The 16909-nt window shown below is 39.8% G+C and overlaps 2 protein-coding genes across 5 annotated transcripts in view; both read left to right on the top strand.

Annotated features, from left to right (window-relative positions):
* PAX3 (paired box 3) overlaps window positions 1-5380 on the top strand; it is a 78186-nt gene extending 72806 nt beyond the window's left edge. For 3 of the 4 annotated variants that reach the window (XM_051626863.1, XM_051626864.1, XM_051626862.1), the window contains exons 8-9: window positions 3000-3246; window positions 3762-5380. In XM_051626863.1, coding sequence (XP_051482823.1) covers window positions 3000-3246; window positions 3762-3796 — 282 coding nt within the window. In that variant the 3' untranslated portion in view covers window positions 3797-5380. The remainder of the gene's footprint in view (window positions 1-2999; window positions 3247-3761) is intronic. The other variant, XM_051626865.1, reaches the window with a different exon arrangement.
* Window positions 5381-14863: 9483 nt separating this feature from the next.
* Window positions 14864-15351, top strand: LOC127388006 (uncharacterized). The gene has a single exon (XM_051626978.1). The coding sequence runs from the start codon at window positions 14903-14905 to the stop codon at window positions 15227-15229; it is 327 nt and encodes a 108-aa protein (XP_051482938.1). The 5' UTR covers window positions 14864-14902; the 3' UTR covers window positions 15230-15351.
* The last annotated feature ends 1558 nt before the right edge of the window (window positions 15352-16909 follow it).

Here is a 16909-nt window from a genome sequence, read left to right as displayed (position 1 = left end):
TTCAAAACAGACATGACCAAAAATCTAATTATTTAGATACTAATCAACTGCAGGATGATTCTGAAGAAGATATTTCTGAGATGGTTACTGTTTAGACTTCAGTTTTCTCCACCTGAGAGACACAGAACTGTCAGTTCTGCTCCAAAATGTCTATTAGGTGCACATGTGCTTAATAAAAAGATGCCTAAAGACTTGTATTATCTGATTAATTTAAAATTTTTAAAGTAAACTTAATCAAATGCTAATTTTAGTTTGTCAGAAGATAAATCTTTATCCAAATATAGATGCTACCAAAAACTGAGTGGTTTTTCAGATCCTATTAGGATTTAGGTTTACATTTCAGGGCTAATCTCTAAAAATACCTTCCAATCCTGAAGTTTTTGAGCTCACTGCTTTTGCTGACAAAGTCCAAATAACGTTGTCATGGGCTGTATTCTATTGGAAACAGAAAAGTGTGTAGTTTCAGTACATAGTTGGTAAAACATCTATATGCCCAACTTGGCAATTGGTCCTGAAAGTCCAGGAGGAGACAGCGAGTGATGAAAGAGCACTCACGCAGGATTGCCATTGGAGCTCCAGGGGGGCTGTGAGTGTGACAGAAGCCCAGCACCTTCTCCCAGCCCTTGAACTTGGAACAGAACCTGGTAAAGCCCCATCAGTGTCAGTATCACGTAGGTGTTATGCAGGAATGGAAAGGGCTGTGCATTTAGTTCAGATTTCTCATAAACCACGTGTGCTTTAAACTGTAGTCAAAACTATGATACTTGTACCAACAGAAACATGTTCCAAAGTAGTAATTTTCAATGTGAATGTTTAAGTTAAGCTATGTTTTTTGTGGATCTTTTCTTTTAACTCTTTTAGTGTTAATTTTAAAGGTCGAGGATTAAAACAACTTAAAGGAACATAAGTTCTAGTATTGTATCTTGCTGATGTAATATCAGGCCATTAAGCATGCTAGATTTTCAGGATAATATAACTTTCTAAAGCTGTAAGAAAAAGATTTGTAATTCCTAAACAGAATTTTTTTTTAAAGTAAGTTTTATAAATGTTAATATTATAAGGAACCAATTTTTAGAAGAAAAAATTGAGAGCCCAGTTATTTCAGCTTTTAGGGATCTATGAGACAAAATGCTGTGCAGGTTGCTGTGCAAATAACATCATTTTTTTTTTTTTAAATCTGTGGCAATTTCAGAGATTTTTGTTTTTTATTAACCTCATCTTTTAATAGTTTTTTTTGCATGGAAAAGATTATTTGAATTAAATGGAAAATGTTTTCTAGTCCAAATCAAAATTCTTCTTTTGTGTTTTTCACTAAAATGTTACACATTTTCAGTATGTCAAGGAAGTCTTATCCAGAAAATATCATCAGTTAAAATAATTCATTATTTTTTTAAAATAAGTGAACATTCTAGTGCTTTAAGTAGTGATTGAACTTCTTTCTCAGCATTTCTTTTTCTTGTGAAATGTCTTGGGTGTAGCTGATGCAGAGATGTTTTGTGTTCTTGATGCTGGTATTGGGGTGTCTCTTTTTGAAGTACTCTATGCATCTTGCTGTGCTCCTTATCAGACATGTAAGAACCAGATAGATCATCTTTCCTACGTAAATAATGATCCCTGGGACTTGTTTAATTTATTTATTAAAAACCTCAGAGCTTGGACCACAAACTGCTTATAAAAATAATAATCCTTTTGAGATAGAAAATCAATACAATTCAAGAAGGAGCACCAGAGCTTTAGGAACCAGACCTGTTCCTATGAATATAGGTTTATTCTCTACAAAATAGACACCAATTTTAATAATAATTTTTTTGTTTGTTTATAGTAGGAAGTGCAGTAACGCAAAATGATTATCAAATAGCATATATCAGGTATTTGTAATGTCTTTTTGGAGGAAAAACAACCTGTACATTTTCAGAATACGCTGTTTAGCAGAAGCTGTACGCTGTCCATCTGTTATAAGCTGTAGACTGTTTCTTAGGCTTTGAAGCACAATTTAGTCAACCAGAAGCAATTCTCTCAGTAGTACTTATTTTAAAATGTGCTATGGAGATGTGCCAGGAGAGGCCATGCACGTTGATCTATAGTGCAAGTGATTTTTGTACAATAACTTATCACTGTCACTTCTTTCCCTTCTTCTCGAAAGTACAGGTGCTTTTGAAATTGTTTTTGCTTTTCTACTACAAATTATGGCCTAGAGGGCTTGGCTTTTGTAGGGACAAGCATGAATTTTCCAGAAATCTCTTTTTCAACTAATTTTGACTGTTTAATAACTGTTCATGTAGAAGCAGCTTTTTAAGAAAGTCTGTCACCTTGAGGCTGGTCTGGAACACTTGACCATTTCTGTGTCCTGTAACTCAATGGACTAAGTTGTGAACTGGTGTGACCAGCACTTTGCTCTTTCGTGTTCATTCCATCACAGGCCAGCACACAGAGCATGCAGCAGCAGGAGTTTCAGTTGCTCTGTCCCTTCCCTATGCATTGATCTTGTGCTGGGTGCTGGGATTCTTTGTTACTTCTGTTGGTGGTGTTGCTGTGATCTGCTCCAAGTTAGTTTCACTTTGACTGCTGATCGAGGAAGAAAAAATTGTGAGCTTTTTCACATATTTTCTTTGTTTACAGATCATGCAGGACAGTGTGGCTCAAGAGCCACTACTGGTTTCTTATTCTCTTAAAATTGAGTTCTCAAGGATTAAACATCTGCAGAGATCCCAGCTGGGGCATGGGAGGATCAGGCACCCTAAAATACTAGTTTTTAAACTAATTTTTCCTTATTTGCCCTTGATATTGCTTTTTATTAGTTGTTAGCCATCACTTATTATTTTGGTGGATGATACAACCAAATTCCAGTTCTTCTTTAGATTAGATATTCAAAGCATGATTTAAATACCAAGTCTACCTATTTTAGGAAATCAAACAACAGACCTGAGAACTCCTGTGGGCTCTGTAAGCAAAGTGGTTCTTCCCCTATTGTAACTCTATTATTCAATCTTTTGTTTTAGGTAATGGGACTCCTGACTAACCACGGTGGGGTGCCTCACCAGCCCCAAACTGATTATGCCCTGTCCCCTTTAACTGGGGGCCTGGAGCCCACCACCACTGTGTCAGCCAGCTGCAGCCAGCGGCTAGAGCACATGAAGAGCTTGGACAGCCTGCCAACATCCCAGTCCTACTGCCCCCCGACCTACAGCACCACGGGGTACAGCATGGACCCTGTCACGGGCTACCAGTATGGACAGTACGGACAAAGTGAGTACTGGGACACTAGCTCTGTGAAGTGCAATACTGAACCTGGTTATCAACAGTCTGTAAAAAGAAAATTATGAGCAGAGATCCTCAGGGCTGTCTGCCACTTCTCTCCAAAGCTGAGCAGAGTGCACTGGTGAGATAGCTGTGTTGGAGCAAGATTTCTGCTGCATAATTATTTTCTTAAGTGATGTCAACAACATCTTGATGTTATTAATTGTTGAGACATGAAACCTGATTGCCATTAGGTAAAACATAAGGGTTGTCCAAAATGAAATAACCACTGGCATTCCAATATTAGAAACACATGTTCTTAATGAGGTCAGCTCAAGAATCATTACAGTGTATAATCCCAGATACATAGAGTTTTGTCAAACTTGTCCTAGGAATAAAAATATTAGTCCCTTTACTTTGATATATCAGTATTAAATATGACAATGTCAACCTGTAGTTGGCATGGCCCCATGCTGTGAGGTTGTCACAGCATGACTTAAAAAGCTTCTTTTGCTTTTTTGCAGGTGCCTTTCATTATCTGAAGCCAGATATTGCATAAATGAACCGTCCACTTCAAGTTAAAGCTGGTCTTGTTTTCCAGTCTCACTCCAAGGCTTGGATGAGAGGGATCTTCTCAACACACTGCAGTCTACACTGGGGCAGTCCCATTGAAAGAAGCAGGCTTGTTATGTTCTCTCCAGTCATAGCTTTTAGTAGACTTTTGAAGGCTGGACAAAGCTACACAGAAGAAAAAGGCCAAAAGCAATAATGAATAAATAAATGCAACATGTTTCATTATGAGTGGGTATACAAAACAGAGCAGTATTTAATATCACTACCTGGCAAAACATTCCATTTTTTGTTGTTGAAATTATTGTGTGTTGATTGGGACAAACAGAACATTTTGAAACTTGGAGCAGTTGAGCTCTGCGTACTGACTTGTCTGACATCCAGTGCTGGCTTTAGTCTAACTTTTTTAAACTGCTCAGTTTCCAAAGCAAGGACAGGCAAACCTCTTTCATTTTACACACTGGAAATGGTCATCAAGAGGAAACGTCACCTTCCAGAGGAAGCTATGATAAGTGCAAAAGACTTCCTGAGCAACTTACTGGTTACCTTACCATGCTTTTGTAATCATGTTGTCAATAAATTTCACTTGCAAGTTTTGCTTTACCAAGAGGCAAGATCTTGTGTAACATGTAAAACAGATTTTATCTTTTGGTATGTGGAGTTTTCCTAGTCTGTTGTACCTTTTTGAACAAACATGGGAGAAAAATAAATCAACAACACGACAGATTTTTCACAACTGCCTAGCAATGTGCAATACTGTGTACCTCACACAAGCCTTTGGGATCATCCAAAGTCATATAGATAGAATCAGAACTATATTTTTGCAGGTACTTTTATTTTTGCAGTGCATGAATCCTGACAATAAAATACAGAAATGTTGCAGTGTGCTGGACAGTTAAAATCCAGCTTGCTTCTCATGATTTAAAGGTCATTTTCAGGAAACAACACGAAGAAATAATTACGTTTACATTTTTTTAGTGCCATACAGGACATGGACAGAGATGGACCTGTATTTGACACATTTGTTTAAGTTATACAGTGATATCCAATATAGAAACTATAATTATAGGAACCAAGGTTTACAAGAAGTTTGCATTGTGACATTTTAGAATGTCAATAAATTTGTGTTTTGTGATGTTGAGAGGAAGATGAAGATGGAAGGCGGTGTTATTTATTTCTCTCTATTCTTGGAATGAAGGGGGAGGCAGAACACAAATACATTCCTTTTAGTGTTAAGGACTAAGAAGTAGTGAGTTAGACTATGTTCAGTACAGAGGTTAGTTCACACATTGGTCTTAAGGGTGATGGAAAAATGAAATATTATCTTTGTGTTGCAGCCTCTACAACAACACGTGTTGTAAAAAAAAAAAACAACAACAAAACAACAAAAAGAAAACAAAACCCAAACGTCTTTCATGTAAAAAGTTCAGTAAATATTTACTATTTATAATGAATAAACATTATGAAGACTTGCAAAGCACTGATGATTTTGTCCTAAAATGTAGTATTGTGCTAAATAAATAGATACATTTTAATCTGAATATCATGAAGAAATAAACCATGTTATCTTCAATGCAAACTGTAGTCAGTATGTAAGTGTCTTCTGCACACACCTCAGGGCTCCAGGAGCCTCTGTGCCCAAGTACTGCTCATGTGCAGCCCTGAGCTCTGTTTATTAATGAACTATGCATTCTTCAAGTGCTATTGGTACCAGCAGTGCATCTTCCCAACAAGAAAAAAGCCTTGTGCTTTTACTGTGCATTTCAAATAATAATGAAAAATAGGCTCAAAACCAGCACAAGTTGGGCAATTGGGATGGCTTCATGCAATGCAAGGACTTTGTGATCAGTTATGGGTGTTATCTATCCCGAATGATTTGTTTTCTGTAGAAACCTGAAGAATTTTTCAATAGTCTTATACACAAGATGATTGAAACATGACAAAGCCCCTTCAAAATGAATGGAATAAGTTTTAGTGGCATGTCAGTGTGTGAGGAAATTCTGGTGCACATCAGGCTTGGTGGACAGTTCATTTCCTCACCATTTTGTGCGGGAAGTACCCACCTTACATTTCTTGCAGCTCCTATTTTGGTGTGCATTTTATTTTTGTTTTATTTTTATTTTTAACTTAGCCCTCTTTCACTGGAAAAGGAAGGAATGTGCTTTTTGAAAAGAGGATATTAAGGAAATATTGAAAAATGGGGAGATATTTTTTCCTTCCAGTTTCTTTCCCTGTTATGCTTTTCATTTCTATGACAATCAAAATTTAAGTATTTTATGAATATGTATCCTCTGCTCTAATCTGCTAATTTTTCAGATTTTTTCAATGTTGCTTCCCCTCCCCAAGGACTTGGCTCTGGGCATTTGTCTTGTGCCCTAGGCTTGCTGCAAAGGCCAAATTAGCCTCTTTTTCCCCACTTGCAATCTCTTTACTGTAAAGTACAGGATAAAAGCCTACTTGCTTGCACAGTTTGGCAGGGGATGATGTCTGTATGGCTGCTCCTTCACAGAAAGGGTCTACCTTTGTCACAGGGTGACTACACAATGCCACTCTTGCTGTCTGTCCTTTTGGGGGGGTGGGATAGAGCTGTAATTTCTCCTTCTATCCTTGCAATACTACTGTTGAAGTGTTTTCTTGACCCAGAGTTAGAGAGCAGACATTTTGGCTGCCCCATCGTCTTTTCAGGTGTCTCCCAAGCACTTCCTTGTGTGAGAGGTTACCATGGAGCAGGAGAACCTCGAAACAAGACAGATAAGGAGAAAATAATCCAGTCCTCTCACAGGCAAGTCATACAAATGGGGAATCAGGATGAGATCTTGCCAGAGGAACTGAGGAGCCCAGGAGAGAAGGACTAGGCAGTTTCCTGATTTATGATGCACCACAGGAATCTTTGACAGAGTTGTAAGGATTACTTGGGGTACTGCTGATCTCTTGTTATCGCTGTCAAGGCTGAAGAGATTATTGGGAGCCACATATATTTCTAGAATATGAATCCTGACCATGTGGAAAGTCAAAGGGGCATGAGCCCTCCATGGATATTGCATTCAACAGAAATGCCATGGAATAGCTCAGAGGAATGTGCTCATAGCAATAGAGTTCATAACCTCCTCACTGATGAGTGCAGAAATGGTGGATCTCAGGGTTCTTCGTTGTTGTTACATATTTTACAAGATGGTAATACATAACAACAGCTGCTTAACTGCCTCTCATCTCATAGGTACGAGAATTGGAAGCTCTCGAGAGCCAGGCTTTGATGGAAAAATATTTATTCCTTATGTCACAACCATGATTTTTAATTTATTCCTTGCTTTGAAATCTTCTTTTATCTACAAATATAACCTCTGCTCCCATCAAAATACCCATTGTATGCTTTTTGGCGTATATTTACATCAGTAAATGTTCCTATTCCTTTATTTGATCACACATAATATTTAATGAATGAGCTAGGAAAATAATTTTCTTAATGGCACCTATTTTCCTTCTGTTTTCATGGGATAGTTCAGTGTATCCCATTAAAAAAAAACAACTATAAATAAACATTTTTTTTCCAATAATCATGCAGGGTTTTCTACTTAATATTGCTGAAAAACCTTCTGTCTACCCATGTTAGAAATGCTGTTGAACTGTGTCTTTCTACAGCTATTTTGAAATCTTTGTTGAAAATAACTGGTTGTTAGACAGGATTAATGTCCTTAGAAATCAATTTCTGCATGTATGTGATAATAGATCTAAATTTTTAATCCCTAGGTTAAGGTCTGTGTAAATTCAAACAAAAAAATCTGGCTACAGGTCTGTAACCTGTATCTCCAAACTTAATGAAGAAATTAAAATGTAATTTTGGAAATCCAAGCCCCACACAAAATCATCAAATCCTACGAATAATTCATGTAGCAAGGATGTATTTGCCTTTTCTCAGAAGTATAACATAAGATAGCATGCTAATTGTTATGTCTGAATTCTGTGACATATTCTCCTACACGTAAAAAATGTATTTCCTCTTGTTAGAGTGTTTTTGGCTACTGCTAAAGTGTAAAACACACATTTTTGCTAACTTAGTAACCATGAAAGTTCTCAATGTTTTTTTATCCATAAAGTCTTCTGGCCTCAAAGTCTATAATGTAGATTACTGAAAGGTATATCTGTATAAAATAACTAGAAATTAATTTGAGGCAATATCAGTGAGGCCATCAGAAACCCAGAACAGCTGGAATTCATAAACCTCTGTATTGTTGGCTTCAGTGTTCTATTGCTTGCTTAATAACTGCAAGAAAACCTGTATCCTGATTAGAAGATCCTATTTTTAATTTCTTTTGGCTTTTCCAATGATCTCTGGGTATTGCCTAGAGCCAGATGAAAATAATCTGTAACAATATGAACAAATACACTGAATTAAATTGCTAAATTTCTGTTCATTTAACATTAGATAGAGACCTTGTTTAGATTATATATATGACATTGCAATGCTCATTTGCCACTGCTTGAAAGGGTCTTGTGTGTCTTTTGGTTTATTCTGTAGCTAGTGTTATTATAAATTGGTGCATACCTTTATATGGAGTTACAGGGTTATAAAAAAAATCACACAAGTTGATCTGAATCTGCTAAAAATATTTTTCTATTGTAAAGAACCAAAACTGCAGTCTGCTTCTGCAGTAATTATAGGTAATAGGCCCTTTGGTCTGTCAGATTTTCACTACCTACCTGTTCTCACCCAGCACTTCTGGGCAGCTTGTAACAGTCTGGGAAGTTCTTAAGTGTCACGGGGAGAAAACTGCTTTAGCTAGGTGGTTAGTCAGGTTCAAAAACTTACAAAGTATTTCTTGTACAAGTAGGTTTCAAAATCAGCATGTAAACATACTGCCAGAACGTGGTTCTCTTTCGTGGTTGTGGATTCACAAACAACACTTTGCGGTGCACACACGTAGCTTAAATCTTTGCTTAATGCATTTACATTGCCTCAGAACTGGTGACCGAGTAGGCTCGCAATCCAGAGTGCCTGTGGATAGCTCAAGCTCTGCAGCATTTTGACATGCAGTGTTTATTATTCAGCTACTCAGGCAATGTCAAGAAAAATCATAATAAAACTCTGAAGACACATCACATTTGACCTTTGCTGAATAATTTAATAAAGCTAGCTTGATACACAAATATGAAAGAGCAGTGGCTGATAAGAGCAGAACTATTGCTTCCTTGTCTGAGAACTGGAAACAGTTCAGAAGCTTTATTAACAATTTGGTGTCTTCATCTTCAGCAAAGTTTGTCCCTTAGGCCATAACCAAATGTTAAGCTACTTGTTTCTTCCCGCACTCTCCCCCTTTCAGTGCTCACATGGGTATCTTTGCTTGTGCTGTACACAATCATGTTCTCAGTTTGTCTTATGCCACTGTGTAATTATCCATGTTTTTTTCTCTTAGACTCTGTAAGAAGAAAAAACATATTTACACACACATTTTTCCCTCATGTATATATGTTTATTCATAACAATCTCAAGTGGCTAAACCTGTAAGAGTTTATCTTTTTAAGGATGATTGTTACAGGTACGCTGCACACTTAACATATAATACTTTAGAATTCAGCATCTCCAAGATGGACGAGATTTCTTTGGAGCCCACCCTTGTGTGAGCGTCTCCACCGTTAGTAGTGGAATCATTTACAAGTGTACAAATCTCCAGAGGTTTTTGAAAAGCTGTTTCAGCCCTGGTGATCCGTCCTGGCGAGCAGCCCAGCAGGCTGCAGGGTGGTGGGGCGGGCGGGATCATCCGGCTCATCCGCAGTACCACGCACAGAGCCTCGCTGGAGCCTTGCCCCTCCTTCAAGTCCATCACCCAGCATTTGGATGAACGCTTTCTCCGTCGTCTCCACCTGAAGTCACCACATGGTGGAAGGTACTGCCTTTCCCTTGGTGCTGTGGCTTCCCTCCCTCGTGTCCCTTTCCCCTCTGGCTCTCTGGTGCTTTGAGCCCTTCTGCTCCACTGGTGCTTGCCAACAGACCATTTTTTCCCAGTGGCCATCTTATATGAAAGGGTTTACCTCTCACCTGCTCGTTCCCAAGGCTGTGGCTGCCTGGGCCGGGGCTGCAGGCTGCTGCACGGGGCTGCGGGAGGCCAGGCGGGCAGCGCTGCCGGGGCCTCCCGCCATCGCCCCTCTGCAGGCGGCTGCCCTTCCAAAATGGCGCCTGGCAGCTCCACCCGGCCGAGCATCCTGAGAGGAGTTTGTGAACAATCGGAGTTGCCTGGTTTAAAAGAGGGACAACGAATACACGCTAAAAAGTAAGATGGAGTTCAGCTTGTCCTTTACAGCTCGGAGGGGTTTCAAAGCACGGCGGAGAGAAGCGAGCAGCGGAGGGGCACGGGGGCCACTGGGGAGCCGCCGTCCTGTGGGGAGCGGCCCAGACGTGGCGCCCACCAGCTGTGGAGGCAAGTAACCCTGAGCAGGGCAAGCAGCTGCTGCTGGGGTGGTTCTGGTTTCCTTGGGGCTGGGGAAGTGGGGAGGGGGACAGCACTCAGCTGGGAGCCGTGGTGGGACCAGGCTCCGTGGCCCTCAGGGCCGGGGGGTCAGCCATCTTGTCCCTCACGGCTGCCCCCGCCATGGCGACAGCATGGCTTTCCTGCTGAGGGCCGGGGACGCAGCAGGAACCCTGCTGGGAATCCTCTGACAAACCCGAGGGGTGGTTTACCGTGAAGGTGAAGCCCAAATACAGTTTTCCACCAGGGCGCTGCTGTCCCAGGGAAAGCGCACGGTGGGTGGGGAGGGGAAACAGTGCTGTGGTGCCTCAACACCACAAGTGTGTTTTTGTCAAGTGTGTGGAGTCAGCAAGGGGCAGCTGAGGGGAGCAGCCTGGACAGAGGCACTCCTGACCATGGCAGAGGGGTGCCCAGGTGGGCAGAGCCTGGTCTGTCTTTTGGAGTGGCTGGGAACAAGGTGTGCCATTTCTGGGCTTGGCTCCTGGCACATGGAGAACCATGTAAAATTAAATCCCAGTGTCTCTGCAGGTGGGACATGGAAGAGCTCGATTAGTGCTGAAGACGTCCCAGGTGTTCTACACGTCAGGACCAGGATTACTGGTGAGTGACTTCTGGGGATTTGTTTCATAATGAAACCTGGGATTCAAACTAGATCACGCCTGTGAGCCTTCAATTTAGGCTGGCTTTGCTATCAGAGCATTTTTTAAATCTGTTTTTGATTCAGGCTGTGTGTGCCAGTGCTGAGATCACAATGGAATCTCAGGTGTGAGGTCTCGGTGAGCCTCAGTAAAAATAATTGGTTTGGGTAAAATTACCCTGTAGATCTTAGTGAATTGTATCTGGGGTTAAGACGCTCATTAAGCAGAAATCCCTGCCTGCCTCCTTTTGTCATCCTTATCCATAAAGGACTACATAAATGCCATGTATTTTAAAGACCTGGAAGGATGTGGCTTCTTCACCCCCCAAAAGGTTATGCTGCTATTGTGTTCTAAAAACCTAAAGGAAAACAAAAGCTGTGCTAGTATAAGTAGTATCACAAGCTCTTTTGCCAACAAAGGGACCTGAAGTAGTTAATTTTTTTATCCCTGGAGCTTTAAAAAAGCTCCTAAAATGAACACACGCAGTAGATAAGGAGCTCCATCTTACGTCCATGTGCACCCAAGCTCCTTCCTTTCATTTTTAGTGGGAAGTTTAAGTGCACAAGGACTTGCAGATAGCAAAGATGAGTGAACAAGCCCATTTTGATCCTTGAAACTACAGTTCTGTTGCTTCTGTTCTGATTCTGCTCAAGTTCATCAGGAAATATTAACTTTGGCAGCTTATTCAGTGACTAAATCTTGATATTTTTGTGGCTTAATTCATAACATAACTGTAAGCTATTGCCCTGTGTTTATATTTCCCATCCATTTCTCACATTTCCAAAGCATACTGATATGTGATCCTGGCAATTTAGCTACCATAATTGGCATTTTTCTAGGGCCAAAAGGAAACAAATTCCTTATCCTCCATACTTCTTTAATTTCTGAAAAACAACAAGTAACATGGTTAATCCTCTTTTTGATCTTCCTCCCCCCTTTGAGTTTTTCTTATGGTCTTTTCCTTTTAATCTTTTACTTTCTTTTTAATCTTCACTCATTGTCCCCCTGCATTTGAAGAATTTTGTGTACTTACATCTCTAAAAAGAATTGGACCACTTTATGGAAATAGCTCTTTAGGATCTTGTTCAAAGCACCATTATGTACTTTTAGCTGTTTGGGGGAGGGTTAAAAAAAGAAGAAAAAAAAGCAACTTTAAAGCAGTTTGTTTTTGTAGCCTAACAGAACATTGATCTGTTCAATTAGATGCAGAAACAGTGCACATTACAGTGAAACCAGATTACATTAGAGGAGCAGAAGGGTGAATGGACATATTTCTTTAACTGGGGTTTGGTAATATCATCTGAGTCTTGATGCAGGTGTGTTCAAGCAAGCACACTTCAGGAGCAAGGGCAGCACAGGTGAGTTCTATGGGCCATCAGAGAGCAGCTTCCCTCTCCCAGCTCTTCTGAATCAGCAGGGAATAAAATACGCTGACTGGAGTGTAGTTGAGGTCTTGCCACATCCTAGAAGCCTGCCTGGGTGTTCAGTCTGACCATTGGAATTTGAAGGCAGAAGAGTTTGTCTGCTCTGGTATGTGTGTTCCTTGGTTTGTAGTTTTCTTGTACATGTCTGTGCATAGCCTTTAAATCTTTCCTACAGTGGGCAGTGTAAAGGCTACAAGTCTTTCTCTGTGTAGTGCTGTATGAGTATCAGTTAGGATAAAGGTGGTTTACTCTTGCCTAGAGTAGCTCCTATTGTGGGAAGACCTGGATACTTCGTGTCATGTCTGGAAAGGAAGGTGTAGAGCTGAGTTCATTGCGCTGGGACTCTGAGTTTGTGAGCTCCCTGTGGGATGAAGCCCACACAGTGACCATCATGATCAGTGTTAACACAGTAATTTAGCTTGCAGGCTTAGGCTGGTGTATATTCTTTCTCTGCCTTTCAGACAGTCAGATCCACAAGTCTTTGTGTGCCTTTCGTTAAGCAGCGTTAACAAACTGCTTAAACATGTGAGGCTGTGAGTTCACTGCAAAGTATAACATGAGTTAAAACACTCTAAGAAATTACTGTGTTCCTCAAGAAGCAGGGTGCTGCAGCTCTCTGTTAAGAGGCATGGTGGAGTGTAGGCACAGCATTACCCATTCATCCCACACATCTTTTACTGAAACAAATTCTTTAAAAAACAAATGGAGTTTACAGAATTCTGGAAAAGTTGCAGAAGTCAAATGAAAATCCTTTTTTGGTTGCATGAAGGTAAATTTGGTATAGCTCTCCTGAAGATTTTATACTAGTTTAATGAATATATTTTATTTGTAGTTAAACTGATGATAAAACATTTCTTCTCTCTTCTCAAACCAAGGTTATGTCCCCTAAATCTGTTCTTTACCCATGTGAGTAAGTGAATAAGATATCTCCCATAACTAGGCCTTAACCACGAACAGGATTTGGCATTGCTCTTTATGAGGATTTTTCTTCTTCTTCTTCTTTTTTTTCTTTTTTTCTCTCTTTTTTTTTTTTAAAGGCTGATTAAAAAAAAATATAGTTAAAATGTGGGCTGAACATTTCTTCTAGGAGTTGCATGTTCTAAATGTACTTATACCATAGTCTGCTGGTCATATAAAATTACAGACTTCACTTTCATCTTTCTTTTTACAAGAAACCCTTAATGACAAATGCAGGCTGTTTAGTGATACCGATATACTGCAATCTTAGCATGTGAATTAGTCATCATACAATCAGTTCAGGGGGTCAGGCCTAAAGAAACAGTGCAGAGTTGGCAAACTGCTAGTCGGGTGATGTACTCTCCACTTCAAAGTCATGGTGCTTACTCCCCAGAATTCAGATCACAGAAAGAAACAGCTGGCATTGTCGTTTGTGGCAGTAAGGATTTTTTTTCTGTAATGAGATAAGGTTTCACTACTTTGTAAAACAACAATTTACTTTAGAGTGACCTAGCCTGTAAAACACAATAGGAAGCAGGAATCCACAGAGCACTGTTCTGCCATTATCATGCAAGTAGACATGACCTGTGACAAACCACATTGGAGAAGACTTAACCTCCTTGCTCCTTGTCTGAAAATATTCAGTGTAGTCACATTGTCAGTGGCAGTCAAGGGTTTCATTTTCCAGAATGAGTTCATAGCCAGTTCTTTTCAGTTTGGATATTACTGTCTTGCATATTTCCAGCATGGTACTTATTTGTGGCAGCATACAACTACAGACTACCAGTCCCAATACTTAGTCACATTAAAACCTTCAACTTCCCACTCAAATTTTTACTCAAATATGACAGCCTCTGAGGTTAAGTTTTCATGTTTAACTTACAGATAGCAACTGGTTGAAATGCTCTGTCAGCATTCAACATCACTTTACTACCCTGAACTCTGGTTTGCTCCACCAGCAGTGCATTTTGATGGCCTTTTTGTAGGGACTGTGTGGAAAGATGCCAGACTCTGGGCCATCTCCTCACACAGTCTGCCAGCTGTGATGCTGAGTGAAGGCACCTGAGAATGGCATTGAGAGATGCTTGTTAGAAAATGTGTGAGATTGTTTGAGTGCTTCAACTTAGAGATGGCATTAGCACCTTCTTCCGCTGAGGATGTGTGCATTCTGTTTTTTTTTTTTCTCCTGCACCTGGACCCCTATCACATCCCACTGCTGCTGTTAAAATCCTTTCACTTGGTGACCTGAGTGGATTTCTTCCCCAAATATAGGGAGGGGCAGAAAGGAGGGAAGAATTAAAAAAAAAAAATCACACAGTTAAAACTGTCGGGCAGATGTATGTCTCGGGGATTTGTTATTGTTCCATCATTATTATTATTAATAGACTTCACTTCACAGGCAAGGCTGGCTTATCAGCCAAATGCCTCATTATCAAATGACCGAGACCCAATAAGTGCTTAACAGCATTCTTTACCAAAAGAGGAAATGATTAGAGGCCAGATCCAACTCCTGTTTAAGCTAGTGGATAGATTCCCACTCCAATGAAGCATTGCTTGGGGCCCCTAGATGCTCACTCCCCTCTGTGTTTTCTGCCATGCTTTTTAATTCCCCAACATGAATCAAACAGTTTTAGCTTCTCTCATCTCGCAATGTGTTCTGCAACTTCTGGAAAGGAACCTGGACACAAGGAAAAATGCTACAGAACAAAAAGAGCCACAATACAAACCATATGACAACGCCTATTTCTTCATCCTCTTTGTCATGTTGTTTTACTCTTTCCTGGCATTAACTGTCTTTTTTGGTTATGTACGCTCGAAGAAAGCTGTTTCAAAGAAAGATCCTTACGAGGAGTTCATCGAGGATAGGAATCGAAATAAGAAGTGGAACGTGACCCGGCCGGTCGTGGTGAAATTTGACTTTGAAGAAGAAAGTATTCTTTGAACTTCTTAAACCAAAATACTCTGCAAAATGGACTGGACTGTCTCTGATGCCTACATCTCAAGTGAAGATCTACACATTTATCTTGTTTGGCTATCCCCCTCCCAATAAATCAAAGTATTGCTTAAAATAGGTAATGGAAAAAAAGAAGAAAAGAAGTGGTGGGTTTTTTTGTATGGTGGTGTGGTGGGTTTGTTTTGTTGGTTTCTTGTTTTGTTTTGTTTTTTTTTAAGTAAGTTTCTTGCTGGAATGTTGCGCTTTTAAATATTGGAGAAATCTTGTATGCCATAAAATGGCAGTGAAAAGTGGCCATTTTTAGCTTTTGTTTCCAGTTTTGTGGAACAAGAATGGGAGTCCAACCTACATCAAGACTCAGAATTTAAGTCGGAGGACTAGTTTGTGTATGCACATACCCATGCCAGGAGAATGCTGTTGCTTGTGAGTTGTTCAGATCTGGAAACTGGTGTGTAGTGTCCCTGGAAACTGCCTCCCTGGAGTAGAAGAGTGCATTTTACCATGCCTGAACCAGCAAATACTCTAGCATGTAAATACAGAAAAGCTCTTGCATTCCCTCCCCTGAAAAATTAATTTCACATGCTATGGCAAAAGATTCAAAAAACCATCTGCAAACCATAATTAAAATGCATGTAGTGGAAAAACAGGTTGTGTATTCAGGGAATTTGGAGTCCTCGCCTTTTCTGTCTCTTAAATGTATTTTGTCTTTGCCAGCTTCTCATCAAAATGTATGTTTTGGTCCTAGTGAATGGTAACTACAGCTGAACACCGACTTAACAGAAGAATGGCTTCTCTGTGTCTATGATAACACTTGCTAAAATGTTGCACAAGCTTCATTCAGAGTTGTACTGCACACATGAGACTGCCATCTGATTTAATAGTTTTTTTCCTGCTAAATAAAATAATTATTAAAAAAACCAGTTCTCACATAGAACATATTGCTGTGCTTAATATAAAAGAACAGTGCTTATTTATTTGTGATATTATGCATGTGATATGACATGCACTGCTTTGTGATAACACATGCATGTAGTCTTCTGAGACTTCCATTTGCTTGCTGTGTTATCTAGGATATGTCAATTTCTGGTCTTTGCTTGATGTAAAGCCAGTTAGATGCACTATATGTATCTCCATTACAGACCCAGTTGCTGCTCAGAGGGTTATCTGAGCACAGTAATAATTTTCAAGTGGTAGGGAGGCTCTGTTTTTTCCTTAATATACATACCAAAATAAAGTCAAGTAAGTAATTTTTCACTAATATATTAACTTTTTCTGCTAGTGAAATTATAATGTTAAGAATTTGATTTTTCTTATGTGTGCAGTGTTCATGATTACATCTTGACTATTTTAGAGATGTGTTGATTTTTAATTCTTTTTATATGTAGGCAAAGTTTTTATGTGTATTCATCCTGGGCTGAGTGATCAGATGTTGTTCCTGTTTCCTGATGGGATGTGTGAAGCGTTTCTGGCGTGTGTGCAAGCAGGGAAGCTAATGCTACACATAACCCTCTTCTCATAAAACTAAAATTTGCTTCGCATTTATCAGCATTAATGTTTGTAGAAATAGCTGTGTTGGCTCAGGTCCTAGTGCTCTCTGATAGCTGTGCCAAAGGGAGAGCATAAGGTGATACTTTCTCGGTTGTACTTGCTCTGCCTTCAAGGTTTTGT

The sequence above is a fragment of the Apus apus genome, chromosome 8 (genome assembly GCF_020740795.1).
Source record: "Apus apus isolate bApuApu2 chromosome 8, bApuApu2.pri.cur, whole genome shotgun sequence".
In the NCBI taxonomy this organism is placed as follows: domain Eukaryota; kingdom Metazoa; phylum Chordata; class Aves; order Apodiformes; family Apodidae; genus Apus; species Apus apus.
Note: the sequence above shows the minus strand (reverse complement) of the source record. Positions and strands in the feature narration are given on the sequence as shown.

Bases quoted from the DNA above. Each gene is read 5' to 3' on its own strand.
- LOC127388006 (XM_051626978.1), top strand. From the start codon at position 14,903: ATGAATCAAACAGTTTTAGCTTCTCTCATCTCGCAATGTGTTCTGCAA.